The sequence below is a fragment of the Phacochoerus africanus genome, chromosome 4 (assembly GCF_016906955.1).
Source record: "Phacochoerus africanus isolate WHEZ1 chromosome 4, ROS_Pafr_v1, whole genome shotgun sequence".
Classification (NCBI taxonomy): Eukaryota; Metazoa; Chordata; class Mammalia; order Artiodactyla; family Suidae; genus Phacochoerus; species Phacochoerus africanus.
Window position 1 is genome coordinate 65252515 of NC_062547.1, and position 27732 is coordinate 65280246.

The 27732-nt window shown below is 49.4% G+C and overlaps 1 protein-coding gene across 4 annotated transcripts; it reads left to right on the top strand.

Annotated features, from left to right (window-relative positions):
* The first annotated feature begins 13462 nt into the window (after positions 1-13462).
* On the top strand, positions 13463-27458 carry GIPC1 (GIPC PDZ domain containing family member 1). 4 transcript variants are annotated; one of them, XM_047776813.1, is made up of 9 exons: positions 13463-13740; positions 17104-17158; positions 19506-19593; positions 23667-23987; positions 24799-24984; positions 25081-25261; positions 26009-26121; positions 26426-26507; positions 26643-27458. In XM_047776813.1, exons 4-9 carry the CDS (start codon positions 23700-23702, stop codon positions 26792-26794), a joined length of 1002 nt encoding a protein of 333 aa, XP_047632769.1. In that variant the 5' UTR covers positions 13463-13740; positions 17104-17158; positions 19506-19593; positions 23667-23699; the 3' UTR covers positions 26795-27458. The 4 variants fall into 4 exon arrangements, with proteins under 4 accessions (XP_047632769.1, XP_047632767.1, XP_047632768.1 ...); XM_047776811.1 differs by lacking the exon at positions 13463-13740 and adding an exon at positions 14693-14872 and having other exon boundaries at positions 17069-17158; XM_047776812.1 differs by lacking the exon at positions 13463-13740 and adding an exon at positions 14693-14872.
* Positions 27459-27732: the final 274 nt, after the last annotated feature.

Consider the following 27732-nt stretch of genomic DNA (forward strand, 5'->3'; position numbering starts at 1 on the left):
AAAACCTGCTCCTAGATGCATAGCTTTTGCCCACCCCTGGTCCTGGCTGCGTGTCAAGTTTACAAGCAAACTTCTCCCTCCTCACTTCCTTAGCTTCCTCTTAGGAGATTTACTTGACTTTCCCACACTGCCTGTCTGAGCACATTTTGGGGCTCCTGCTACAGTGTGCATAGAGCTAGCTGCCTGTGTTTTGGACCCACCTCATCTTTATCCACTGCTCTGGGAGTGTCATTTTTATATGATTCAAACAGTATAAAACTCCGGAATTCACCTGTGGCTCAGCAGAAACAAATCTGACTAGCATTCATGAGGACGCAGGTTCAATCCCCGGCCTCATTCAGTAGGTTAAGGATCCAGCATTGCCATAAGCTGTGGTATAGGTCGCAGATGTGGCTCAGATCCCGCATTGCTGTGGCTGTGGTGTAGGCCAGCAGCTACAACTCCTATTTGACCCTTAGCCTGGGAACCTCCATATGCCACTGGTATGGCCCTAAAAAGACAAAAACAAAAACAAAACAGTATACAACTCAAAATTCACTTTCGGCCTGTGGTGAAAAGTCCCCTTCCTCCTTGGGCCCCTTGTAGACAAGCCATGTTGTTAGAGATTTTTTTCCTTTTCATTTAAACGTTTTTGTATGCATCCTCTGAAAGTCTCCTTATATAAGCATAATTTCTAAATTTTCAGTTTCAGTTTTTAGCTTGTAATCACAGTACCAAATTTTTTAGGGCACATCAAGTAAAAATTCTCCCTCCCACCCTGCTTTCAAGTCCACCCCCAGTGAATGTTCCCATTTTCTCTTGTGCCTTTCCTGAGATGCTGCAAAAGTACATTTTTCTTTTTTTACACAAGTGGTACATACTGTACATTTTGCCTTTTCTTTTTTTCTCACACGTCATGGAAATAGCTTCCTCATTTGTTTTTCTTTTTTTTTTTGTCTTTTTGCTATTTCTTGGGCCCCTCCTGTGGCATATGGAGGTTTCCAGGCTAGTGGTCTGATCAGAACTACAACTTCCAGCCTACACCACAGCCACAGCAACACGGGATCCGAGCCGCGTCTGCAACCTACACCACAGCTCACGGCAATGCCAGAGCGTTAACCCACTGAGCAAGGGCAGGGACCGAACCTGCAACCTCATGGTTCCTAGTTGGATTCGTTAACCACTGCGCCACAGCGGGAACTCCCCTCATTTGTTTTTCTACACATTGATTCTGCCAGGCCTGCCCAGATGGGTCTGGGTCTGAAGGTCTAGTTCAGTGTTTGGTGGCCCTTGCCTCTCCTCTACCATTGTTCCTGCTTCTAGGTTTGAATCTCAGTTCGACCACTTTTTCTCTGTGTGGCCTTGAACAAGCGACTTAATCTCTCTGTGCTTCAGTCTCAACTGTAAAATAGGCATAATGATAATACTTCTTCTAGGGTTGTAAATATTTTCAGATATAGAAATATAAATGCGCAACAGGGCCTGGCACAGAACAAGTGTTGTGGGTCACTTATTATCATTACATCCCAACATGAAAGTTTCTCAGCCCACAGCTGGTAACTCCAAAGACTGGGGTGAATCCAAGGTCTTTCAGGTCAATGCTCTTGGCTGAGCCCCAAGAACCAAATCATCTCAAGGAAAACCCCTGAGTCCCTAAGCTCCACCCCTGGCCCTCACCCAGCTTGAGGAAGCTGTGCCTGAAACAGGATCATTCCCATCTGTCTTGTTGGAACCTGCTCACTCAACGGCAGCAGTGGAGCATTGGGCTGTAGGACTGAGCAACCTTGGGTTTGACTCCCACCTCTACCACTCTGCTGCTTTGTGTTCTTAAGTAAGTAAGTTCACCTGCTTAGTGGCCTCCTTTGAAAACAGGGCTAATGAAAGTAGAAAATTCATAGAAGTGTTGTGAAGAGCTAGGGCAGTGGGAGGTAAAAGAATATGACATTAAGAACTTGTCTTCTGGGGAGTTCCCGTCGTGGCGCAGTGGTTAATGAATCCGACTAGGAACCATGAGTTTGCGGGTTCGGTCCCTGCCCTTGCTCAGTGGGTTAAGGATCCGGCGTTGCCGTGAGCTGTGGTGTAGGTTGCAGACGCGGCTCGGATCCTGCGTTGCTGTGGCTCTAGCGTAGGCCAGTGGCTACATCTCCGATGAGACCCCTAGCCTGGGAACCTCCATATGCCGCGGGAGCGGCCCAAAGAAATGGCAAAAAGACAAAAAAAAAAAAAAAAGAACTTGTCTTCTGGGAGTTCCCATTGTGGCTCAGCATGTTACAAACCTGACTAGTATCCATAAGGATGAGGGTTCCATCCCTGGCCTCACTCAGTGGGTTAAAGATCTGATGTTGTCCCAAGCTATGGTGTATATCACAGACGCAGCTTGGATCTGGGCTTGCTGTGGTTGTGGTATAGGCCAACAGCTGTTGCTCCAATTCAACCCCTAGCCTGGGAACTTCCATGTGCTGCGAGCCCTAAAACAAACAAATAAAAAAACTTGTCTTCTGGAGCATGGCTGTGCTGAGTTCAAGTTCTGTTCACTGCCTTCCCCTAGGCAAATGTCAGCACTCTCAGCCTGTTTCCTGCCATGTGAAAGAGGACTAATCATATCCACTCCCCCCTTCTCAATCCCCCAGAGCCAGAACTCAGCCAGGCAGCTAACCCCTGAAAAGAGCTTCACACAGGCCTGGTAAAGAGAAAGTGTGCGATTAACAGGAGCAAATATTTCTAAAGTACTAAGGGGGAAAACCTGCCCCAGATCACCTTAAATGTTGATTATTCTCATTAGGTGTTAATTATTTTATTTGTCTTTTTTTTTTTAGGGCCTCATCTTTGGCATATCCAGGTTTCCAGGCTAGTGGTCTGATCAGAACTACAACTTCCAGCCTACACCACAGCCACAGCAACGCGGGATCCGAGCCTCGTCTGCAACCTACACCACAGCTCGTGGCAACTCCGCATCCTTAACCCACTGAGCAGGCCAGGGATCGAACCCGCAACCTCATGGTTCCTAGTCAGATTCATTTCTGCTGAGCCACGACAGGAAGTCCCAGTTGTTAATTACTAAGCACACAGCATAGTGCCTCACACATAATAAGCAGTGCCCATTCTGTAAACACTGAATACCTACCATGTGCCCAGTCCTGTTCTTGATGCTGAGGACACAGCAGTGGACAAAACTGGCAAAAATCCCAATGTTTGCAGAGCTGACAGTCAAATGGAGTGAGAAAGGAAAAAATTAAGGATAAATAAATCATAGCACATGCTAGATTGTGATGCGAGTGAAGGAGAAATATTAAACAAGTGGGTACAAAATGTGAGGTGCAGTTTTCTTTTTTCTTTTTTGGCTTTCTGTCTTTTTAGGGCTACAGCTGCAGCATATGGCAGTTCCCAGGCTAGCAGTCCAATCAGAGCTGTAGCTACCAGCCTACGCCAGTGGAACAGCAACTCAGGATCCAAGCCACATCTTTGACCTACACCACAGCTCATGGCAATGCCAGATCTTTAACCCCCTGAGCTAGGCCAGGGATCGAAACTGTATCCTCACTGATCCTCAAGTTCATTAACTGCTGAGCCATGATGGGAACTCTTCCTGGGGTGCAGTTTTTAAGTAACATGGTCAGGGAAGATTTCACCAAGAGGGTGACATTTTTTTTTTTTTTTCTTTTTAGGGCTGCACCTGAAGCATATGGAAGTTCTTAGACTAGGAGTCAAATCGGAGCTGCAGTTCCTGGCCTGTGCCACAGCCACAGCAATGCCAGATCTGAGCCTCATCTGCAACCTATGCCGCAGCATGCAGCAACACCAGATCCTTAACCCACTGAGCAAGGCCAGGAATGAAACCTGCATCCTCATGGATACTAGTCAGGTTCTTAACCCACTGAGCCACGATGGGTATTCCAAGAAGGTGATATTTCAACAAAGACTTCAAGGAGGTAAGGGGAAAGCCATGTGAATACCGAAGGAAGGAACTTCTAAGGCAGAGGGAACAGCCTGTGCAAAGACTGAAGCAGGAATGTGCTTGAGTTGTTTAAGGAACAGCCAAGGGTTAGTGAGGCTGGACCAGAGTAAGAGAGGGGTGAGTGGGAGGCAAAGGCAGGATGAGATGAGGCAGATGGTACAGGACCTGGTGGACCATTGGACAACTTTGGCTTTTTCTGAGTGAGACAGAAGCTTGCAGTGGTTTTGGATTTTGCATTATCTTAATTTTACTTTGTTGGAGGGGGTAGGGGGGAGTGTTATTTGATTATATAATAACTTCAGGTACCTGAGTATATCATCAGTCTTTTGAGATTGCAACACACCAACGTTCCATTTTAAAATAGCACAACGCATACAATAAGCATCTATATTTTCTATCAAAATCTCATTCTTAAAGTACATAAACTCATATTCCCTCCCACAAACCTGAGAATGCTTTCATGGTCTGCTGATTCCATGCTTGGGGGTTGGGGGGAGTGAGGTGGTGGCACGGAGTGTCTGATTTTCTCTGCGTTCTCAAACTCTGTGATTATTCAGTCAGACAACTTCACTGTTTGTAATGAAAGAGAGACAGTCTCAGGAACACTCCAGAAGACCACCTGCCACCCTGCCCCAATCAGTAACCCAAGTTTCCTTGAGTTTGCCAACCATGTCCTAATAATCTTTGGGCCCTTGGCCCAGAACTGAGTGTTTGTTGAATGAGCAATTGAGTGAAAAAATGGTTCAGACAAGAAGATCTGGCCCTGTCACTGCTCATGTCAGGGAGGGAGTGTGTGGAGGAAGAACAACCCAGCCTTGAGGTCTCCTTGTGGTTCTCCCTGGGGAGGGATCCTCCACACCCCACTTCCTCCAGCTCTCACCTGCAAGAAGTGGATTTTCTCTCTGGCTCCAGAAAAGCCTCTCTTTCCTAGGATCCTATTCCTACTTCAGAATTCATGTATTAGTTACTGGGCACAGTTCCTGAGGGCCTGCTTAACACTCAGCCTCAGGGGACCCAGCGAGAGACGAACAAAGCAATCAGGGGGGTGGGGTGGGGGGAGTGATCTTGGAGCTCAGTCTTCCAGGAAACAGAGACCTCTGTTTCAGTTTCCTGTGGCTGTGAAGTACGACAAGCTGAGCAGCTTAACTAAAACAACAGGAATGTGTTCTCTTGCAGTTCTAGAGACGTGGGCGGGGAGCTCCTGCTGTGGCACAAAGGGATCAGCAGCATCTTGGGAGCTGTTGGGACACAGGATCGTTCCCCAACCTGGCATGGTGAGTTAGGGATCCAGTGTTGCTGCAGCTGTGGCTTAGGTTGCGACTATGTTCTGATCCCTGGCCCCGGAGCCCCATATGCCAAGGGGCAGCCCAAAGTGACCAAAGGAAAAAAAAAAAAAAAAAAAGAGGTGTGGGCAAGTTTGGTTCCTTCTGTAGGCTCTGAAGAGGAATCTGTTCCATGCACCTCTCCTGGCTTCTGGCCACTGCCAACAATCCTTGGCATTCCGTGGCTTGTGGCTGCATCATTCCAATCTCTGTGTTCCCATTTTCCTGTGGCCATCCCCCCTTTCTATCTCTGTGTCTTTTTTGGTTTCTTATAAGGATACTTGTTGAATTCAGGGCCCATTTTTTAAAAAATTTTTTAAATGAAAGTTTGCTTGATTTACAGCGTTGTGCCAATTTCTGCTGTAGAGCAAAGTGACTGAGTTATATATATATACACACATTGGTTGTCTTCTTTCTTTCTTTTTTTTTTTTTTGTCTTTTTAGGGCTGCATCCATGGCATATGGAAGTTCTCAAGCTAGGGGATTAAGTCGGAGCCATAGCCACCAGCCCACACCACAGCAACAGCAACACTGGATACAAGCCACATCTGCGACCTACACCGCAGCTCGCAGCAACTCAGAGTCTTTAACCCACTGAGCGAGGCCAGGAATTGAATCCGAGTCCTCATGGATACTAGTCGGGTTTGTTACTGCTGAGCCACACTGGGAACTCCCTATACAATCTTATATATATTTTCTTTTTTATATTCTTTTCCATCATGGTCTATCCCAGGAGATTGGATAGAGTTCCCTGTGCTGTACAGTAGGACTTCATTATCCATCCATTTTATTTTTTTGAGGGGGAGGGGTGTCATACTCAAGGTATGTGGAATTTTCTGGGCCAGGGATTGAACCCATGCCACGGTTGCAACCTGTGCTTCAGCTTCAGCAATGCTGAATCCTTAACCCACTGTGTCACAGAAGAACTTTCTGTCCATTCTAAAGGTAATAGTTTGCACCTACTAACCCCAAACTCCCAGTCCATCTCTTTCCCCACCCCACGCTCTTGGCAACCACAAGTCTGTTTTATATGTCAGTAGATCTCTTTCTGATCTGTAGATAGGTTCATTTGTGCTATAATTTAGATTCTACATGTAAGTGATGTCATATTTGATATCAAGTAGTATTTGTCTTTCTGACTTACTTCACTTAGTATGATAATCTCTAGTTGCATCCATCTTGCTGTAAATGGCATTATTTTGTTCTTTTTTTCTGGCTGAGTAGTGGAAGTTTCCAGGACAGGGATGGAATCCAAGCCACTGCAGTGACGCAAGCCACTGCAGTGACAACACTGGATCCTTAACCTGCTGCACCACAAGGGAACTCCCTATACTACATCTTCTTAATCCATTCATCCATCAATGGACATTTAGGTTGTTTCCATGTCTTGGCTATTATGAACAGTGCTGCTATGAACAAAGGGGTGCATATATCTTTTTGAATTATAGTTTTGTCTGGATATATTCAGGGCCCATCTTAATCCAGGATGATCTCATCTTGAGCTCCTTCATTTAATTATTTCTGCAAGAACTTCAGCCCAAATAAGGTCATATTCACAAGTTCAAGATCACGGGCATATCTTCTGGGGGTCCACCATTCAGCGTATTACAATGGCAATGTACTTCCCATGACCAGTGAGCTTGGAGAAAGGAAGCATGGCAGGCCCTAGGCACACAGGCCAAGGGGTAGGAGTTTGTCAGAGCTCAGAGATGGGCCCTTGGAGATGTGGCCCAGTGGACAAGGCTCCTCAGCAGCCCACGGACCAAGCAAGGCTGAGCTGAGTGTCTCTTTGAGGCCTGGCGTGGGTGGAACAGAGAGCAGGAGAAAGTAAGGAGGGGCGTGCCCAGGAATGAGGCCGACCCAGAGTCAGCCCAGCTGGGACACGCCCGCCTGCCTGAGGCAGAGGAGAGGCTGGTTGAAAGAGGCTGAGGCAGGATAGACACAGTGTGGTTTGCTTTTGTCTGGAAGTTGGAGTCGTGATTTGTTTTTGCGTGGTTGGTTTGTCTCAGTGGGGCCCCACCTTTTCTTGAGAAGATTATGCTGGACATTGATGTGGCCAGGCCTGACCCCAAATGAAATATTTCATTGAAGTATTTTAAGGGCACATGGCCTCATGGTGGGGGTCATCAGCAAGAAAGGATGGGACCTGACTTGGGTCCTCACAGGTGCCCTCTGGCTGCTATTGGAGGAATAGAACTAGGGGGGAGGATCCAGGAGATCAAGGAGAAATAGTCTGCAGGAGGTGATGCAGCTGGACCAGGTGGGGAGCAAGGAAGTGGTGGGAAATGACCGAGGTGTTTTGTTTGTTTGTTTGGGTTTTTTTTGGCCACTCCCAAGGCATGTGGAAGTTCCAGGACCAGGGATCAAACCCAGGCAACAGCAGCAGCTCAAGCCGCTACGGTGAAAACACCAGATCCTTAACCTGCTGCGCCTCAAGAGAACTCCTGTAGATGTATTTTGAATGGAAAACTGCCCATTGGCCTCCAAAAAAGCAGCACTACTATTGGGTTTTAGTGTGACTTCCTGAAGTCCAGCAGCCAAAAGCAGGGGCCAAGGCCCTGGGGCTAAGACCTGGGACCAACAGAACCCAGCCCAGTTAAGGCCACTTTCTCTCCTTCCCCTCCAGACCCATCCTGCTGAGTCCAGTCCTTCCAGGCTAATAAGGGGAGCCCAATCACAGGCCACAAAGAGCCAGGCAATCAAATGTCAAGATATCATTCTGGCCAATATAACGTCCCTCAGCACTGTTTCTCCTGGGTCCAGCCTGTTCCTCACATCTCAGAATGATGAGGAAAGTACAACCTACACCTTCAGAAGGATGTCACATATGCTGGGCGTGGAGCTAAATTGTCACACTCATGAGCAGCTGTGCAACTCTGAGCCAGTGGCTCCCCCTCTCTGAGCCTCAGTTGTGTCCTCTGTAGAATGAGGGTGATATCTAGTGAAATCAGTCTTGAAAAGCAACCAGCACATGGCCTGGCACATAGTAATATCTTAATAAATGTATCTATTTATATAACAGTTTCTGTTACAAGTACCATGTTTATCTCTATGCCCTCAACAGTTTAACAATAGTAGCTGGTGTTCACTGAGCACATACTATTGGCCTGGAACCATTGTATGAGTTTAACACAGAATAATTGCTCATTCATCCTAACATAATTGTAACGACTTTAGGAAGTGAGTCCTATTATGATCACCATTTTACAGATGAGACTGGGCATATGGGGGAAGGGTCTTGCCCCCAATCACAAAGCTGGTGAGCAGTGCAGCTTCAGGAGAAATATGGCTGGATCCTACCCCACAACCTGACTAGAGAGGGAATAAAGACATAAGAAAAGAAAAACCATACAATGGATTTAAAACAAAACAAAACAAAACAAAACAGGAGTTCCCGTTGTGGCGCAGTGGAAACGAATCCAACTAGTATCCACGAAGGTGCAGGTTCAATCCCTGGCCTCGCTCAGTGATTCGGGGATCCAGTGTTGCCATGAGCTGTGGTGTGGCTCGGTTCTGGTGTTGCTGTGGCTGTGGCATAGGCCAGCAGCCGTAGCTCCAATTTGACCCCTAGCCTGGGAAACTCCATATGCTGTGGGTGCCGCCCTAAAAAGCAAAACAAACAAACAAACAAACAACCCCCCCACACTAAAAACCTCCAACACTTTGTGATTTAAGGGTGGAAAGGGCCTCCTTAATGAAATTTCATGGGAACAAACCACAAAATGTATATGTCCTATTATACTGAAATTTAATTTTTTTTTTTTTGGCCACACCCATAACTTGAGGAAGTTCCCAGGCCAGGGATTGAAGCTGCACCACAGCAGTGACTCAAGCCACTGGAGTGACAATGCCAGATCATTAACCTGCTGTGCCACAGAGAACTCCTACACTGAAATTTAAAGTTTCCTTCCAATGAAGGGGATAATATGAACAAAGCAAGTCATCACATGACACAGAGGTAGACTATGTTTGCCATGTCTGTATCCACCTTGCATGGTTGTTTAGGGGAGTTAAATGGTTTAATAAATATAAAGTTCTTAAAACAGTGCCTGGCATATAGGAAGCTCTGTCTAAACATTATTTATCAAATTATTGAAACTAATAAGGGCTCAGTAACTCAGCATTATCCAAGAGAACAATGAGGAGTTCCCATCATGGCTCAGTGGTAATGAACCTAATTAGTATCCATGAGGATTTGGGCTCGATCCCTTGCCTCGCCCAGTGGGTTAAGGATCTGGCATTGCCATGAACTGTAGTATAGGTCGCCGACTCAACTTGGAGCACAGAGAACTATATCCAATCTGTTGGGATAGACCATGATAGGCAAAAACATGAGGAAAAAAATATATATATATACATATATATGACTGGGTCACTATGCTGTACAGCAGAAACTGACAAAACACTATAAAAAAATAAAATTTTTAAAAAGTGCAAAATGGACAAAGAGTATGAACAGATAATTTACAGAGGAGGAGAACCTGCCGTCCATGAAGTAAATAGGGAGATGCTCGAAGTGATTAGAAATCAGAGAAATGGGAGTTCCTGCTGTGGTTCAACAGGATCAGTGGAGTCTCTGTAGTGTCAGAACACAAGTTCAATCCTCAGCATGGCACAGGGGATTAAAGGATCCATCATTGCTGCAGCTGTGGCCCAGGTCAAAACTGTGGCTCAGATCTTATCCCTGGCCCGGGAACTTCAAAAGCCATGGGCAGGAAAAAAAGAAAAAAAATCAGAAAAATGTAAAATAAAGCAAAGGTGATGTCACTTGACAGTAAGTCAGAGCAGCAAGAATTAGAAGGTGGGTAATGTCAATGGCTGGTCGAGATGCAGGGACATGGGACCCTCCCGCAAAGCCAGTGGATGTGACAGGGGTAGACCGAGTCCAGAGGGAGAGCCACGTGCCAAAACTGAGTCTGTGCCAAATACCCAGCATCGCCATCTCCAGGGCTCTTTCCTAGGGAGAGTCTCACCACGTGTGCCTGTGGGGAGAAGGAGGCTTTCTGGTTTCCATCCTTGCAGGACAGAGGAGTAAGATGTGAGGGATGAAACCCATGGGACACCAAGCAGAAGTTAGAAGAAAAGATATTCAAGAGATTAGCAATACAGATGGATCTTAGAGGCAGAATACAAAACAATCAATACAAATAAACAAGATGATGCCAAATGGGAGAAAAAAAAAAGTAATAAACTAAGAGTTCTCCTGTGGTGCAGTGGGTTAAAGATCCAGCATTGTCACTGCAGAAGCTTGGGTTGCTGCTGTGGCGGAGCTTTGATCCCTAGCCCTGAAACTTCTACATGCCTCGGGCATGGCCAAAAAAAAAAAAAGGAAAGAAACCAAATGTAATAGAACACTCACATAAAACTGCACATTTTCAAGGAAAGACAGGCAAATATCCATGTTAAACTCACTGTAAGGTTGCCTCTGGGGATGGCAGGGGAATGGGGATATTTTTTTTTCAGATGTTTATTTTGAAATTTTCAAAGCTATAGAAAACTTACAAGAGTAGTAAAATGAATACTCACATATTCCTCTCCTGGATTCAGCAGCAATTGTTACTATTTTGCCACATTTGCTTTCTCTATCTCCCTTTATCTCAATGCAAATGCATACCATAGTATAATATTACATATAAAATGCTGTTTACAGGAGTTCCCATGGTGGCTAAGTGGGTTAAGGATCCAGCATTGCCATAAGCTGTGGCATAGGTCGCAGGTTCAGCTTGGATCCAGTGATGCCATGGCTGTGGTGTAGACTGCAGCTGCAGCTCTGATTTGATGCCTGGCCCAGGAACTTCCATATGGTGCAGGTGCAGCCGTAAAAAGAAAAGAAAAAAAATGCTATATACATTTCTATTTTTTTTTCTGAACCATGTGACACATGCAGGTATCACAAATTTACCACTAACTGATTCAGTATATCTCCTAAGAATAAGAACTAAGAATAAGAACATCCTTGGAGTTTCCCTGCAGCCCAGCAGATTAAGGATTTGGTATTGCCACTGCATCAGCTTGGGTATCAACTGTGGCTCATGTTTCATCCCTGGCCCAGGAACTTCCCAGTCCCATGGCCGTGGCCAAAAAAATGAATACCAAGTTTTAAAAACACTCTCTCTCTCTTCTTTTTTTTTTTTTTTTTTTTTTTTTGCTTTTTAGGGCCACACCTGCGGCATATGGAGGTTCCCAAGCTAGGGGGTCCAATCAGAGCTACAGCTGCCAGCCTGCCACAGTCACAGAAACACAGGATCTGAGCTGCGTCTGCGACCCACACCACAGCTCACAACAACGCCAACTCCTTTACCCACTGAGCAAGGCGAGGAATCGAACCTGAAACCTCATGGTTCCTAGTCACATTCTGTTTCGCTGCACCACAATGGGAACTCCATAAAGAACATTCTTTTATTTAAACCTAGTAACAACAGTCACACTCAGGAAATTTAACATAGATATAATTATCTAACATTCAGTCGACATTTAACTATCCAATCAAGAATCACACATTGGGCTGCCCCAAGGTGTATGGAGTTCCTGGACCAAGGATCAGATCTGAGCCGCAGCCACTATCGATGATGCAGCTATGGCAACGATGGATCATTTAACTCACTGTGCCAGACTGGGTATCGAACCTTCATCCTGGTGCTGCAGAGATGTTGCCAATCCTGTTGGATTAATGGATTGTTTTGCCTTTCCATGACATAGATCTGTTTGATCTTGGTTTTGTTTTTAAAGAATGTCCCTCCATCAGGATATGTCTGGTTTTTTCCTGGTGATTAGATTCAGGTTAAACACCTTGGGCAGGACCAAGTTCTTTGAAGGTGATCTTGTGTCCTCAGTAATACACCACAGCACTGGACATAGTGAGTTTCATCAGCAATGATGTTAACTTTGATCACTCCTTAAGGTGGTGACTCTCAGGTTTCTCCACTGTGTTTTTCCAAGGTACCTTTTTGCCACTGAAATTAACAAGTAATCTGTGGGCTGGTCCTTTGAGACTGAATATCCACTTCTCCATCGACAAGTATTGCCTGAATCAATCATTCCTCTGTTTGTTGCAAAATGGTGATTTTTTTCAAACACAGCATTTGCTTTTTATGTCTTAGTTGGCATTCCAGAATTATTTCCCCACCCCCACCCCCTAAAAGTGGCAGAGGTAGCACTCAAATCTGACCTCCTCACCCACTGAGCCTCCTAGCTTCTTGAGCTATAAAATCAAGTATGTTGTGGTCTCTGCATGTGGGTGGAAAAGTAATTTTCTAAATTTAAAGCAAGGTGTATAAAAGACAAGTATATTGAAGCAAGAGACACTGTTAACACATCAGGTCGACTTCCTGATATTCAGGGAGAGCAGACCGTGGGGGCATGGTTGTGTCTGTTTTTATAGCCCAAAGACAAAGAAGCGGTCTTGCCATACACCTGAGGACCTAGTGATTGGTTGGGGAAGAATGAGGTCTTCTGATACACTTGCTGGTTGGTTGGGGAAAGACAGGGTCTTTGGATACACCTGCTGGTAGTTTGGGGCCATATGTTGCCCCTAAAGGGGTGGGGTAAGGAGTGGGCTACATACCTTTTCTAGTGGGGGGAAGGAAGGAGTAGGCCAGGTTGATCAAGGGGAAGAGGTGAGGAGTGGGCCACATACCTTTCCTAGTAGGGAGCAGGAAGTAGGCCAAGTTGCTGGGGTGGGGAGGTCCTTACGAACATTGTAACAGTTACAGTGAGACAGGTGGGATGATAAGGGTTTGGTAATTCTTATCTTGGCTGGAGGCTTTTTGAATTTTATTTCCTTGGAGAAACTTTGAAGTCCCACAAAGTAGGAAGGAGATGCCCCGTGTTGCTCTGTGCCCTTGCCCTCACCCCTCCCTGGGCACTTCTTCATCAACAGGTAGAATCAGGTGGATTCCGCTCAGGACTCTGCTGTGCCCACAGCCCACATACTGTCCTCTCCAGGTGTGTAGGAAGCAGCTTAGATGCCAGGCATAAGCAGGGCAGTGGACACAGTCCCAGAGAGGGCACAGGCCTAGCCAGAGGCAGCTGATCGCTCAGTGGGCGTGGCAGAGGACAGCAGAACAGGAAGAGAAGGACATTAGCTGTCCCTGTTGCCTCTGCAGTCTCGGTATTTGCCAGCTGGGTGGGGCTGCCTGGGCAGACCTCAGCAGCTAAGTCCAGGGCTCATGCTCCGTTTTTACTTTGTCCCTCTGCAGGCCCTAGCGGGGCTGGAACGCTCAGCATCTCATCCAGGGAACTGCAAAGAGCCAATCGTTCGATGAGGGTTGAGAAGTTAGGTCTCCAAGAACTACAATTCCCAGAACACACAGTGAACTACGGTCCAGCCCCAGCTGCCTGAGTGGCTGGCTTGTTCCTGGAACAAGGGAATCTCACCTGTCCTGGGAACTGAGCTTCCTGGCCTGGGCAAGTTGTGTTGGTATCTTTGTTTCTTGGACCTGCTCCTGCCTGAGAAATCCTGGTTACAAGCCAAATCTGGAGATGGTGAGATTACCCAGTTCTTTTACCCACACATATGTACAGAGACCCTGCTCTGTGCCAGTCTGGAGGTGGGGGTAGGGAGGCGGAGAACAGTCAGATGTAAGAAACTGAGGACAGAGGCTTGGGTTGGCTGGATATCCCTTTGTAATCCAGCACATAGTATGTGCTCAATAAATATTCGCTGGTCAACCAACGAGCGAACAGGCCATCTTGCCCTTTCACCCTGCTTTGCTAGCTCCTACAGTACTATACTCTCCTAAAGCGTGCTGTATCTTTCTGTCCGCCCTCTAAGTCTTTGCACGCGCTGTTCCTTCTACCAGGAGCTCATTCTTTCAGCTTACTCATCAGTGTGTCTGTAGAGATAGGACAGAGACTGGCACGGACCAGGGGCACATTAAATATTTGATAAGTGGATGAATGAATGAATGCCCTTGTCCATTGTCCATCCAAGATGCAGGGACACTCGGGACCCTCCCTATTCATCTCAGTCTCCCGCCTGCCCGCTCGGAATGAATGCGTGTTTTTATCGACCCCGAGGATGGCCACGCAGGGGGAGGGGCAGGCCGGGCGGAGGACTGGATCTGAAGCTGCCCTTGGCTCCCTCCCGGATTTCCTAGCGGGTCCGTTTTTCTGGACTTTGGCAGTTTTCATCCTCTCTGCGAAACTCAGTCTCGGTCTCCTGACTCCCAAGACTAGCCCCCAGCTTCTTACCAGCCACAGCACCCCACCCGGACACTCAGCCAACAGCACGTGATTCAGGAGTCCCAGCTTTCCATTGGCCACTGGCCTCCTTCCTTCTCTGAGATTGGCCGGGGCCCAGCCGCAGCTCCCCCCTCCGCAGCTTTGCGGTGGTACAGCCCGCCGCGGCTTAGGAGGGGCGGGAAGATCCAATGCTCCGTGGCGCGGGGGAGGTGTCGTGAAGAGCCGGGCGAGGCTCAGGGATCCCTCTGGAATGTTTCCTTCGGTTCCACCCGGAACGGGGGGCGTGGAGACGATTGGCCGCGAACGCCGAGCGGCCGCTCCTGATTGGCCGGACCCGGGCACAGGCCCCGCCCCCTGGCTGTGCTGCTGGAGAGGCCCGGGCCAGAGTTTGCCGAGGGCCAAGTGGGGCGCGCGCTGGGAGGCGGCAACGCAGGTGAGTGTCCCCAGCGGGCGGTGCGCATCGCGGCGGCTCGAGGGACCCTAGCGCGGATCCGTGGGATCGCAGATCCACGGGGATCTGGCAGGTCCTGCGAGGTAGGGCCGGCCCTATGGAACGAGGCTGGAGGTCTAGGCTAAGCCAGGGGATGCCGGAGGCCCCTCCCCAGCGGGCCGCCTGCCTTCCTGCCGGAGGAAGGAGTAAATGCCTCCCGCCGCCGGGATGGGCTCTCCAGCCGCATCCCACCTCCCTGCACTCTGGACAGTTCCCGTCCCAGAGGGGACAGGAGCGGGATCGGTATTTCTGAGCCCTGCCTGGGCAACTCTCCACAGCTGGCCTTTCTCAATCTTCCTGGGCCTAAGGAGGCTTGGGGAGGACCGAGATCCCGATAAAAATAATGAAAATAAATAACCCGGCTAGCATTTATTGAGCACTTCCGTGTCAGCTATTTACCATGCCATATTTACCATTGAATCTAAACACCTCATGGAAGGTGCTGTTGCTTCTTTCGGAGCTGAAGCGGTAGACCCAGAGAGCTAGAGTGACTTGCCCAAGATCACACAGCTAGTGAGTGGCAAATCTGGGACTCAAACCCATGCCTTAGAGTCCAGAACAGGAGTCTCAACCACTAGACTAGATGCCCAGTGGTTCCAAGGCTCAGGTGTTTCTGATCAGCTCCTCCCACTCTACCCCCTCCAACCAGACATGCCATCTGGGCCACACCCGCTGGTCTTTGCTTTCACCAGCTGCTCAAACAGGAAGCTGCCCTCATGTCCCTTCTCCCCTAAACTGGAAAAGGCAAGGACAGAATATCAGAGTCTTGAGAAGAAAGTGACATCTGAGGGAGAGGTAGATGGGGGAGGGGGGAGGCAGCACTCTGGGGTCCTGTGCCTGCTAGGCCCTCCTGGGAAGCCTGGGCCCAGGACAGTAGGCGTTCTCCCCGGAAACACCCAGGAGCTGGTTTTTCAAGACTGAATCAGAGGCCTCCCGGCTTCCTCTCCCAAGCAATACCGTGCTGAAAAGGGGAGCCTGGGTGTGGTGTTTCCCCACCCCCCCCTACAGCTTGTATGAGCTCCCAGGAACCCCCTTCCCCACTTCCTGCTTCCCTCACTGCAACTCTATATAACTATGGCTTGTTAAGTTTCATGCCCTTCCCAGAGAAGAGAGGGTGGGGATGCTGGGATTCCAGCGAATGTGCTCAATGCCCTGGGCTTAAACTCCTTTTTCTCTGTCCCTGTGTTAAGGTTTGAGGGGAGACTAGGAACATGGTGAGGAGGTGGCAGCTAGCAACTCCCCAGTGGGCATGTTCTGAAGATAGAGGGGCTCCAGAGAAATCAGAATGAAGGGTTTAAGACACATTCATTCATTCTACACATATTTATTGAGCACCTACTATGTGCCAGGTACTGTTCCTGGCGCAGAGGATATAATAGTGAACAAGACAAAAATCCATGCTTATGGGGAGTTGCCATTCGAAAGGGGGGAAAACAGGCAACAAACAGTTTAACAAGAAGATACTTGCAGAGGGTAATAAGTGCTCTGAATAAAATACAAGGGAGTGGCATGGTAGAATCTGTAAGCAAAGGGGGGCTCTTGGAGGAGGCAACTTTTGAGCTGACGTCTGGATGACAAAAAGAAGCCAGCCTTGTAAAGATCAGGTGTGCGTGGGGGGCAGGGGCTGCACAGCTGGGGCAAAGGCTCCAAGGCTGGACCAAGCTTGGAATAGTGTGGTAGTGTGACTGGGGCAGGAGGAGACCCAAAGTGGTGATTCTGCAGGGTCTATGGGTCACATGAAGGAGAATAGAGCTTTCCATCCATCAGGTAGGAAACGTAAGATTTGAGGCTGGGGAGTGACGCGATCTGGTTTATGTTTTAAAATAGAGACATGAAGTTAAATAACAGCCTAAGATTGAAAGACAAGAGTTCTGCCAGGGCAACATGTAATTAAGTTCATGGGCCTGAGTTGTCTGGACCTCAGGGGTGGATCCAGTGGGCTGGGGCAAGCTGGGGAGGCTGCCTGAACGAGGTGGCCTGGAGTGGGCCTTAGCAGGCAAAAAGGACTGGGATGTTCCTGGGCAGCGCAAGAGAAGAGGCAATAATAATAATGACAACAACAATAACAACTTTTTTAAATTGAATGTCAGGCAAAGTGCTAATTGAGTTACTTGCATTATCTCTTTGGCTTCTCATAAGTACTGTGAGAGAGAGAAATTCTGCCCATTTTTCAGATGAGGAAACTGAGGCCCCATCAAGTGAAGTGACTTCCCCACAGCCACTCAGCTGGTAAGTGACAGGGGTGGGATTTGAGCCCAGACTCACTCTGGCCTGGAAGACAGATTCATTCATCACCCATTCTCCTCACCACCATTATTACCCCCTCCTGGGAAAAGGAGGAAGTTTGAATCTTGGCAACTGACTGAAAGATGATACAAATGGAAAGAATAGTAATAATCACCAGCATTTATGGAACCCTTATTGTCTGCTAGGAGCTGTTCCAAGCATGTGCATGATTTCCTTAGAACTCAGAGAGGTTAAGACATTTGTCCAAAGTCACATAGCTAGTAAGTAGAGAATCCAGGCTTTTTTTTTTTTTTTTTTTCCTCTTCTTTTTTGGGCTAAACATGCAGCATATGGAAGTTCCCAGGCTAGGGGTCAAATCAGAGTCACACTACAGCCACAGCAGTACCAGATTTGAGCCTCATCTGCAAGCTATACTGCAGCTTGCAGCAATGCTGGATCATTAACCCACTGATCGAGGACAGGGATTGAATCCACATCATCATGGATACTAGTTGGGTTCTTGACCTGTGGAGCCACATGGGGAACTTTGAGAATCCAGGTTTGGGTTTTTGAGTTTATGTTTTTAGCATTCTGCTAAGATGTATGGGGGATGGGGGTGGGACGGGAACCAGGGGAGGGATGTGGGTTGGCTTTTTGTTTTTTTTTTCCTTTTTTTTGTTTGTTTTTTGGTGTTTTTTTGTGGCATCACTGAGTGTAGTGAAATAACTTGACTGAGAAGTACTTGTTTATTCATTAAGAACTTGTTTCTAGGAGTTCCCATTGTGGCTCAGTGGTAATGAGTCTGACTAGTATCCATGAGGATGTGGGTTCGATCCCTGGCCTAGCTCACTGGGTTAAGGGTCTAGTGTTGCCAGTGAGCTGCGGTGTAGGTTGAAGACTTGGCTTGGATTCTGTGTTGCTGCGGCTGGCATAGGCTGGCAGCTGCAGCTCTGATTCTACCCTTAGCCTGGGAACTTCCATGTACTGGGGGTGAGGCCCTAAAAAGACCAAAAAAAAAGAAAAAGAATTTATTTCTAGTGTCCAGAACATATAAAAAGTTCCCACAAGTCAGTAAGAAAAAAAAAAATGGGCATTGCAATTAAAGATAGACTATGCAATTTTAAAAAATGGGCAAAGAGAATATTCCCTTGTAGCATATCGGGTTAAGGATCTGGTGTTGCCACAGCTGTCGCATGTGTTTGACCCCTGGCCTGGGAACTTCACTATGCTGTGGGTGTGGCCAAAAAAGAAAGAAAGAAAGAAAGAAATAATTTAAAAAAATAGGGACTGGGTCACATTACTGTACAGTAGAAATTGACAGAACATTGTAATCAACTATAGTAAAACAATTAAAGGAATTCCCGTTGTGGCTCAGCAGTAACGAACCTGACTAGTATCCATAAGGACGCAGGTTTGATCCCACTTAGTGGGTTAAGGATCTCAAGTTGCCGTGAGCTGTGGTGTAGGTCACAGACTCGACTTGGATCCCAAATTGCTGTGGCTGTGGTGTAGGCCAGCAGCCGAAGCTCTGATTCGACCCCTAGCCTGGGAACTTCTATATGTCACAGGTGTGGCCCTAAAAAACAAAAACAAACACAAAAATTAAAAAGCAAAAAAAAATAGGCAAACTTAAACAGGCCATTCACAAAAGGGCAAATCCAAATGGTAAATAAATGTATTAAAAGCTGTCTAGCATCATTGATTAGGCAGGGAGTGAATACAGCCAGTGTCTCCATGGCTAGATGAAGCACCTACTCTCTGTCTAGAATCATGCTGAGAAGCAGGGGATGAGGGATTGCAGAGGTAGGACTTGTAGTTTTGCCAGGGTGATGACCCTGCTGAGGGCAGGCACTTCAGCCTGTGCTTTGCCTCCCTAGAGCTGGGCACAGAGACTGGTGGGCTGGTGAATATTAGGATCATTCATTCATCCATTCATTCATCCCACAAGTATTTACTGAGCAGCTGCTACATGCCAGGCACTGTTCTCTGCACTAAGAATAGAGGAATGAGTAAGACAGAGTTCCCTGCCCTTTCAGAAAACAGACATATTTCAGAATGAAATATGTTTTCCACCTGAAAGAGGTGAGGGAGTGAGTTGTGTGGATACCAGAGGATATCCCTGAGCCCGGACTTTGCCTCATGTGTTGAAGGAACAGGGAGGAGGCCCATGTAGCTGAGAGAATGAGTGAGGGGGAAAGTGGGAGGAGATGAGGGCACGTAGGTGATGGGGACAGATCATTTGGGGCCTGTGGGCCAAGAGGGGGGGATGTTGACTCTCATTCCAAGTGAGGTAGGAGCCCTGGAAGGGGTTGGAGCAGAGGACAGATGTGACATGACTTATCTTGTGCAGGATCACTCTGGCTGCTGTATCGACAAGAGACCGTAGGAGACAAGGGCAGAAGCGGGGAGACACAGAGAAGGCAACTGCACTAGTCTAGGTGAGTGATGATAGGGCTGGACCAGGTGGTATTAGAGGAGGTGTTGGAGAACCAATGAATGAATGAGGATGGGTGCAGCCCATGGGCTGGACTGAATCCAGGACAGCCCCCCTGGAAGAGGTGATCTGAAGAGAGGGAACAGGAAGTCCCCTTTAACAGAAAACTATAATTTGGCATAATTTGATCCTCACCACAACCTGGCCAGGCGGAGGGAACACCCCCACTGGCAGACCAGGCATCTGAGGCCCAGGGAGATTGAGTCACTTAGGGGGTCAACAAGATGGTGATGAACCTGGGATTGGGAGTCAGACCTGAGGGTGCAACCACCTTCTGTGATTCTGGACAGGTGACCTCAAAATGAAATCTGGAAGTTCCTGTTGTGGCTCAGTGGTGACAAACCCAGCTAGTCTCTATGAGGATGCAGGTGTGATCCCTGGTCTTGCTTAGTGGGTTAAGGATCTGGTGTTGCTGTGAGCTGTGATGTAGGTCACAGATGCGGCTTGGATCTGGCATTGCTGTGGCTGTGCTGTAGGCCTGCAGCTGTAGCTCTGAGTTGACCCCTGACCCCAGAACTTCCATATACCACAGCTGTGGGACCCCCCCCCCCCAAAAAAAAAACCACAAGAAACAAACAAAAAATCTGGGAATTCCCCTTGTGGTACAGCGGAAACTAATCCAACTAATATCCATGAGGATTTGGGTTTGATCCCTGGCCTCGCTCAGTGGGTTGGAGATCTGGTGTTGCCGTGAGCTATGGTGTAGGTCACAGACTCGGCTCGGATCTGGCATTGCTGTGGCTGTGGTGTATGTAGGCCAGCAGCTGTAGCTTGGATTCAACCTCTAGCCTGGAAACTTCCATGTGCTGCAGGTGTGGCCCTAAAAAAGAAGAAGAAAAAAAAAAAAAAAAAACCTGAACTCTTTCCCAGTCTCTAAGGCCCCACACAGTCAACCCCCATCACTGCTTTTATTTGCCCTCTTCACATTCTTCCATTGCTCTCTGCTGCATGCACACTGGTCTCTAGCTGATTTGTGAATCTGCTCAGAAGCCCCCACAACTACCACCTCATTTAGACCAAAAGCCCAGGTCCTCCCTCTGGCGCACAGGGCCCTGCACCATCTGCCCTCACCTCTTCCTGCCATCCCCCTCACTCCCTCTGATCTGACCACACAGACTTCCTTGCTGTTTCTCAAACATGCCAAGCACATCCCCACCTAAGGGCCTTTGCACTGACTATTCCCTCTGCCCCACTGTTCTTGCTTCCTATCCTTTCTGTGAATATTTCATCCTGTAATTCAGGGCTCAGGTTCAGCTTTACCTCCTCAGAGAGGCCCTCTCTGGCCTTGTCCATAGACCTTGTCTTGTTTTATTGTCCTCATAGCACTCTTAGAAATTATATTAGATATTTACATGTTTGCTTGCTCCCTGTGCATCTTCTCCTCTGAACTGTGTGCCTCTGGACATGGGTAGAGCCCCAACTAGCCAGCCTCTGCAGCACCTAGGAGTAGATTAGAAAAATGCAATGCTTGCAAAAAAAAAAAAAAAAGAAAGTATGGAGTTCCTGTTTTAGCTCAGCGGTAACGAATCTGACTAGTATCCATGATGATGAGGGTTCAATCCCTGGCTTCACTCAGTGGATTAAGGATCTGGTATTGTTGGGAGCTGTGGCCTAGGTCACGAATGCGGCTTGGATCCCACGTTGCTGTGGCTGTGGTATAGGCCGGCAGCTGCAGTTCCGGTTGGACCTGTAGCCTGGGAACTTTCATACTTCAAATGAGGCCCTAAAAAGCAAAAAGGGAGAGAGAAAGCAAGAGAAGTAGATAAAAGCACCCTTCCTGGTGCTTTTGCACAGTGTAACAACCTGTGTAACTGCTCATGGTGGCCCTACTCGGGGACTTAGTTGCTTGTCTTTTTTTTTTCTTTTTTTTTTCATAATAGAAGCTATTTTAATATTGCCATCATACATTTTGCACAGTGGTTCAGTAACAAGTTTGAGTTATTCATGGAGATTTTTCCTTCACCTTCATAGGTATAAGTTGTAGCAATTTTCTTTTTCTTTTCTTTTTTTCCCCAGGCTAGGGGTGGAATCAGAGCTATAGTTGCCTGCCTATGCCATAGCAATGCTGGATCTGAGCCGCGTCTGCGACTACACCACAGCTCACGGCAACACTGGATCCTTAACCCACTGAGCAAGGTCAGGGATCAAACCCACGTCCTCATGGATACTGTTTGGGTTCGTTACCACTGAGCTACAATGGCAACTCCCTGTAGCAAATTTTAATGAAATTATTAATTTTAGCTGGAATTATAATTAATTAAAGCTTTTAGATAGGAGTTCCCACTGTGGCAGGGTGGGTTAAGGATCCAGTGTTGTCTCTGTGGCAGCACAGGTTGATCCTCAGCCCAGCACAGTGGGTTCAGGATCCACCATTGAGGTGGCTGTATCATGGGTCACAACTGTTGCTTGGAGTCAGTCCTTGGCCCCAGGAACTTCCATATGCTCCAGGTACAGCCAAAAAAGAAAACACAGACACATGCACACATGTACACACACATGTGTGTATAAGTATCCACTTAAACACATACACACATGTATATATATACATGTGTATATTGTGTGTGTATTTGTAGACTTAGAATTTATCTACGTAAGATTGTTTTCTTCAGCCATTAACCACTCATCACTGTCTCCTTATTTACTCTGGGTAAGGAAATAGAGGATCTAGCTTATCATATTGAAGGAAGTATCTACAATGGTACCTGAAATATAGTAAGTGCCCAAAACATATTTGTTTGAAGGGAGGGAGGGAGAAAGAAAGAGAGAGTGGAGGGAGAGGAAAGAAATGAGTATATTAGTCAGGTTAGGTTTTGCTACAGTAACAAGCACCCCCCAAAATCTTAGTGGCCAAACTCAACAAAGGTTTATTTTTTGTTTGTCTGTTTTGTCTTTTTTTAGGGCTGCACCCACAGCATATGGAGGTTCCCAGGCTGGGGGTCAAATCAGAGCTATAGCTGCTGGCCTACACCACAGCCACAGCAATGTGAGACCCGAGCCGAGTCTTCGACCTACACCACAGCTCATGGCAATGCCAGATCCTTAACCCACTGAGCAAGGCCAGGGATCCAACCTGCGTCCTCATGGATGCTAGTCAGATTCGTTTCTGCTGAGCCGCGACCGGAACTCCAGGTTTCTTTTTTGTTCCTGCTACATGTCCATCATAGCTCATCAGGGGGTTCTGTTCCATTCAGTGTAGTCGCTCAGGGCCTGGCCTGATGGGGCCACCACCATATTGAATGTGGCTGGTCACCCTACCAGGAGGAATAAACCTCTCAAGGCTCTTATTCTAGTAATTAAATGCTTCAGCCCAAAAATGTCATGTGTCGCTTCTCACGACTCATTGGCCAGAATTGGTCACACGCCTGCCCAGTCACAAGGGGGCCAGTAAGTGCCACCTGCTTACATGCTTTGAAGAGGGAGAGTCAGAAATTTTCTGTGCACAGCACTATTGACTGCGACCAATAGAAAAATAAAGAGATGGGAGTTCCCGTTGTGGCTCAGTGGTTAACGAATCCGACTAGGAACCACGAGTTTGCGGGTTCGATCCCTGGCCTTGCTCAGTGGGTTAACAATCCGGTGTTGCCATGAGCTGTGGTGTAGGTCGAAGACACGGCTCAGATCCCGCGTTGCTGTGGCTGTGGCGTAGGCCGGCAGCTACAGCTCCGATTAGACCCCTAGCCTGGGAACCTCCATATGCCGGGAGCGGCCCAAGAAATGGCAACAAGACAAAAAAAAAAAAAAACCTAAAAAAAAAGAAAAGAAAAATAAAGAGAAATGTAGACTCTGAGCTCCATTTTCTTATCCGTTAAATGGGCACAATCACAGCATGATATTGTCCCCACAATGCAGTTAACATGGGGCTGTGATAGATAATTGGCTGCTATTATTACTTCTGTGCAGTTGTATAAGTGCTAGGACTGGATTTTGAACCGAGACCAGTCTGTTCTCTAAATATTTAATTGGAGAGGCTGCCCGAGGCCACTGCCCAGGCCCTGAGCCCCTTTTCCTGTCCTGCAGATCTCCTGGGCACACCCTATCTTCTTGCTGCTCATGCCGCTGGGACTGGGGCGGCGGAAAAAGGCGCCGCCTCTGGTGGAAAATGAGGAGGCCGAGCCAGGCCGTGGTGGGCTGGGCGTGGGGGAGCCGGGGCCCCTGGGCGGAGGTGGGGTAGGGGGGCCCCAAATGGGCTTGCCCCCACCTCCCCCCGCCCTGCGGCCCCGCCTCGTGTTTCACACCCAGCTGGCCCATGGCAGTCCCACTGGCCGCATCGAGGGCTTCACCAACGTCAAGGAGCTGTATGGCAAGATTGCCGAGGCCTTCCGGCTGCCAGCTGCTGAGGTACCCATGGGGAGCCAGATACCGGGGTGCACATCCAATTAATGAGCTGTGGTTCAGGTGCTGAAGCTGCAGATGCTGAGGCCTTACCCCAGTGAATTATGGGGACCTGGAGGGCAGGGCTGGGTGCTGAGTTTCATCAGGCACTGGGAGGCCTGTGCCCCCATGGACTGTAGGGGAAGGGGAGGCCACAGCTGGATGCCGAGTTCCTATCAGGCACTAGGACAACAGCACCCCCATGTATTGTGGGGGACTAGAGACCAGGACTGGGTGCTGAGTTCCCATCAGGCACTAGGAGCCCTCTGCCCCTGTAGATTGTGGGAATGGATGAGGATGACCAGGGCTGGATGCTACATTCCCATCATGCATTGGGAGGCTTATGACCCAGCAGATTGTGGGAGCGCTGGAAGTCAGGTGCAAGATTCACTTCTCCATGATTCATCGGAAGGTCTGACCCCAAGGACTTTGGAGGAAGGGAAGCAAGGAGGGTAACAGTGGGATTGAACAGAAAGTAGATGCAGGAGTCTTAGGAGGCAGGATGGGTATCTATGCCCCTTCATTCATTCCCCCCACATTTTCTGGGCACCCACCACGTGCCATGCTGTGTGCCCTGGAAACGGCGAGAAGTTCTTGCTAGGACAGAAGTTCAGCCCTCACAGAGCTGACATCCTAGTGAATGCCCTGGCCTGGCTCCAAAGGTGCTCAGGCACTGGGGTACCCCAGGCCATTCCCAGCTCTCCTCCCTTCCCCCTCAGGTGGCTATTAGCAAAGGGTGCAGGGGGAGGTGAGGGTTGACTGTCTCCCACCATTGCAGGTGATGTTCTGCACCCTCAACACCCACAAAGTGGACATGGACAAGCTCCTTGGGGGTCAGATCGGGCTGGAGGACTTCATCTTTGCCCACGTCAAGGGGCAGCGCAAGGAAGTGGAGGTGTTCAAGTCGGAGGACGCGCTGGGGCTCACCATCACAGACAATGGGGCTGGCTATGCCTTCATCAAGGTGCCTGAGGGTGGGGTTCCCAGAGTCTTGAGGGTCAGGCCTAGCCTTAGGACCCAAGGACAGAGCTCTGGGGGCTGACAGCTCCTCTCCCCACAGCGCATTAAGGAAGGCAGCGTGATCGATCACATCCAGCTCATCAGCGTGGGTGACATGATCGAGGCCATCAATGGACAGAGCCTGCTGGGCTGCCGGCACTACGAGGTGGCCCGGCTGCTTAAGGAGCTGCCCCGAGGCCGCACTTTCACGTTAAAGCTCACAGAGCCCCGAAAGGCCTTTGGTGAGTCGGGGCTGGAGCCTGGGTCATCCCATTCGCTTGGGTCCTGGCTGAAGTGTCAAGAGCCACCAGCAGGTGGTGCCCAAGCCCATCTAGCCACAGTGGAAGGGGTAGAGCAGCTCCACCTCGCCTTAGGGAGGGGGTGCTGGCTCTCTGCCCAGCATGGAAGGAGGATGGAGGCAAAGAGGAAGTTGCCCCCACACCCAGCTTTCAGGAGCCATTAGCCCAGCCAAGCGCCCCCAACCCTGGCTAGCCCCCCAGTCCCAAGAAGCCAAGCTTGGCTGCCCTATGCCAGCCGCTCCATTCCTCTGGCTTCATTAACTTTCAGGAATGGGCCCAAGGCCCCTGGGATGGGGGCGGGGACCCTAAAGCAGATATGGCTGCTTCCCCAGGCAGATACGGCTGGTCTGTGGCCCAGCGGCTACACCCCCTTGGCCTTGGGGAAAGCAGCCAGAGACCCAGGAACCACCCGCTTCCTGTACCTCAGGCCCTGGGAGCAGAAGTGGGCCCCTCCAGTCTCCCCTCCAGCCTTTTCCATGCCTAACCCCTGGTGGCGCCTCCTACACCCATATGCCAAGCCTGAGTCAAGAGTCCTCCCTCTTGGGGTCACTTCAGCCCCCAACTCCCCCAGAGCCTACAGAAGCTTAGAGATGGTAGAGGGTTGTCTGAGGCCGGGAAGCCTGGGTTCATGCCCAGAACATGCTGGAATTGGGGCTTCTCCAACCCTCACCCCTTCCCTGCCTCCCACAGACATGATCAGCGTCCGTTCAGGGGGCGGCCGCCCTGGCTCTGGCCCCCAGATGGGCACTGGCCGAGGGACCCTCCGGCTCCGATCCCGGGGCCCTGCCACAGTAGAGGATCTGGTGAGTGTTCCAGCCAGGCCCCAGGTTCCCCTTCCCTGGGTGGCAGCATCACCTCTTAGCTGAGGAACTCTGGGCACTAGATGCAAATCCACCTCTCAGCTCCAGGACCTTTCTTGGGCAAGTGGGCTGCAGTTTCCTAATCTGTAAAGTGGGGATGTGGGGATAATAATATTGACACTCTCAGGGTTAAAGCGAGGATGAACTGTGGGTTTATATACCAAAAGTGGTAAATGTCTCACCTGGCACTTACAATGACAGTTATAGTCACATTATTTATGTTTTTGTCCCTCATCCCACTTCCCAGCCTTCAGCCTTTGAGGAGAAGGCCATTGAGAAGGTAGATGACCTGCTGGAGAGTTACATGGGCATCAGGGACACAGAGTTGGGTGAGTTGGGGTGGTGCCTGGGTCTGGGGATGGGTGGGAGTTTGGGGAAAGGGGCTTCTAGGTCTTGTGGGGCTGGGTCTGTCCTGAGCAGCTCTGTCATCTGTGCTTCCATCCTGCTCCCCTGCTCCCCTTCAGCGGCCACCATGGTGGAGCTTGGAAAGGACAAAAGGAACCCAGATGAGCTGGCCGAGGCCCTGGATGAACGGCTTGGTGACTTCGCCTTCCCGGATGAGTTCGTCTTTGACGTCTGGGGGGCCATTGGGGACGCCAAGGTTGGCCGCTACTAGGCCTCCCGCTGGACCTTGAGATGACTTGGCCCAGACCCTGTGGGAGCCTCTGGGGTGGGGACACCACGGCCTGGACCCCACGGTCCGACTTGGGCCCAGCTCAGTAGCCCAAGGATGATGCGGAGCGGAGGTGGGGCCAGGCCTCTGCCCCACTCCAATCGGTACCACCACCTCGCCAGTTCCCAGCCTGGCTGGGGTCCCCAGCACCCCCACCCCTGCCCCGTTCCCCACCTACCTCAGCCGGGTCAGGCGAGGGGAGGGACCAGCCAGATCAGGCGCCCACCCCCGCCCCCAGTACTTTCCGCATCAGCTGCCAAATTGGTCCCTCTATCTCCCTGGGGCCTCGGGTTCTGTTTGGGGGTCATGACCTCCCTAGTTTCCTGACGCAGGGAAGGCAGAAGGGGGGGTGTCTCCCCCACCTCAGCAAATGCAATAATACCCTCCCCTTCCGCCCTGCCCCGCCCCTGGAGGAGCCCCCTCAGTGTGGAGCCTGTTGCCTCCACATCTGAAAAATGTCTGCTGTGAACCCCCCAAACTCCCTCCCTCCCCTGCCCCCTGTGTCTCCCTCAGAAGCCCAGGACAGAAGGGGAAGGAGGGATGATGGCGGTGGGCTTTTGTATCTGAGTTTGCTGTCTGGAACATAAAGAATCTATCTGCTGTTGGACCTGTGTGGCAGCTTCGGCTTCGGGGTGGGAGAGGAGGGTGGGTCGGGGCTGGGAAAGAATGCAGCAGCTGAAATCCATCCTCTTCGGGCTCCAAATTGAATTAGGAGCTGGCCCCAGCCACCCGCCCCCTCCCACTCGTTCCGCCTGACAAGGCTCTTGGCCGCAAGCCACCAGGCTTCCAGGCAAGGCCAGAGCTTCTCGGCCTCCTGAGGGTGCAAGTCTCGCTCTCTCTTGAACAAGGCTTCCCGCCCCCCTTAGCCTGATGTGAACAGC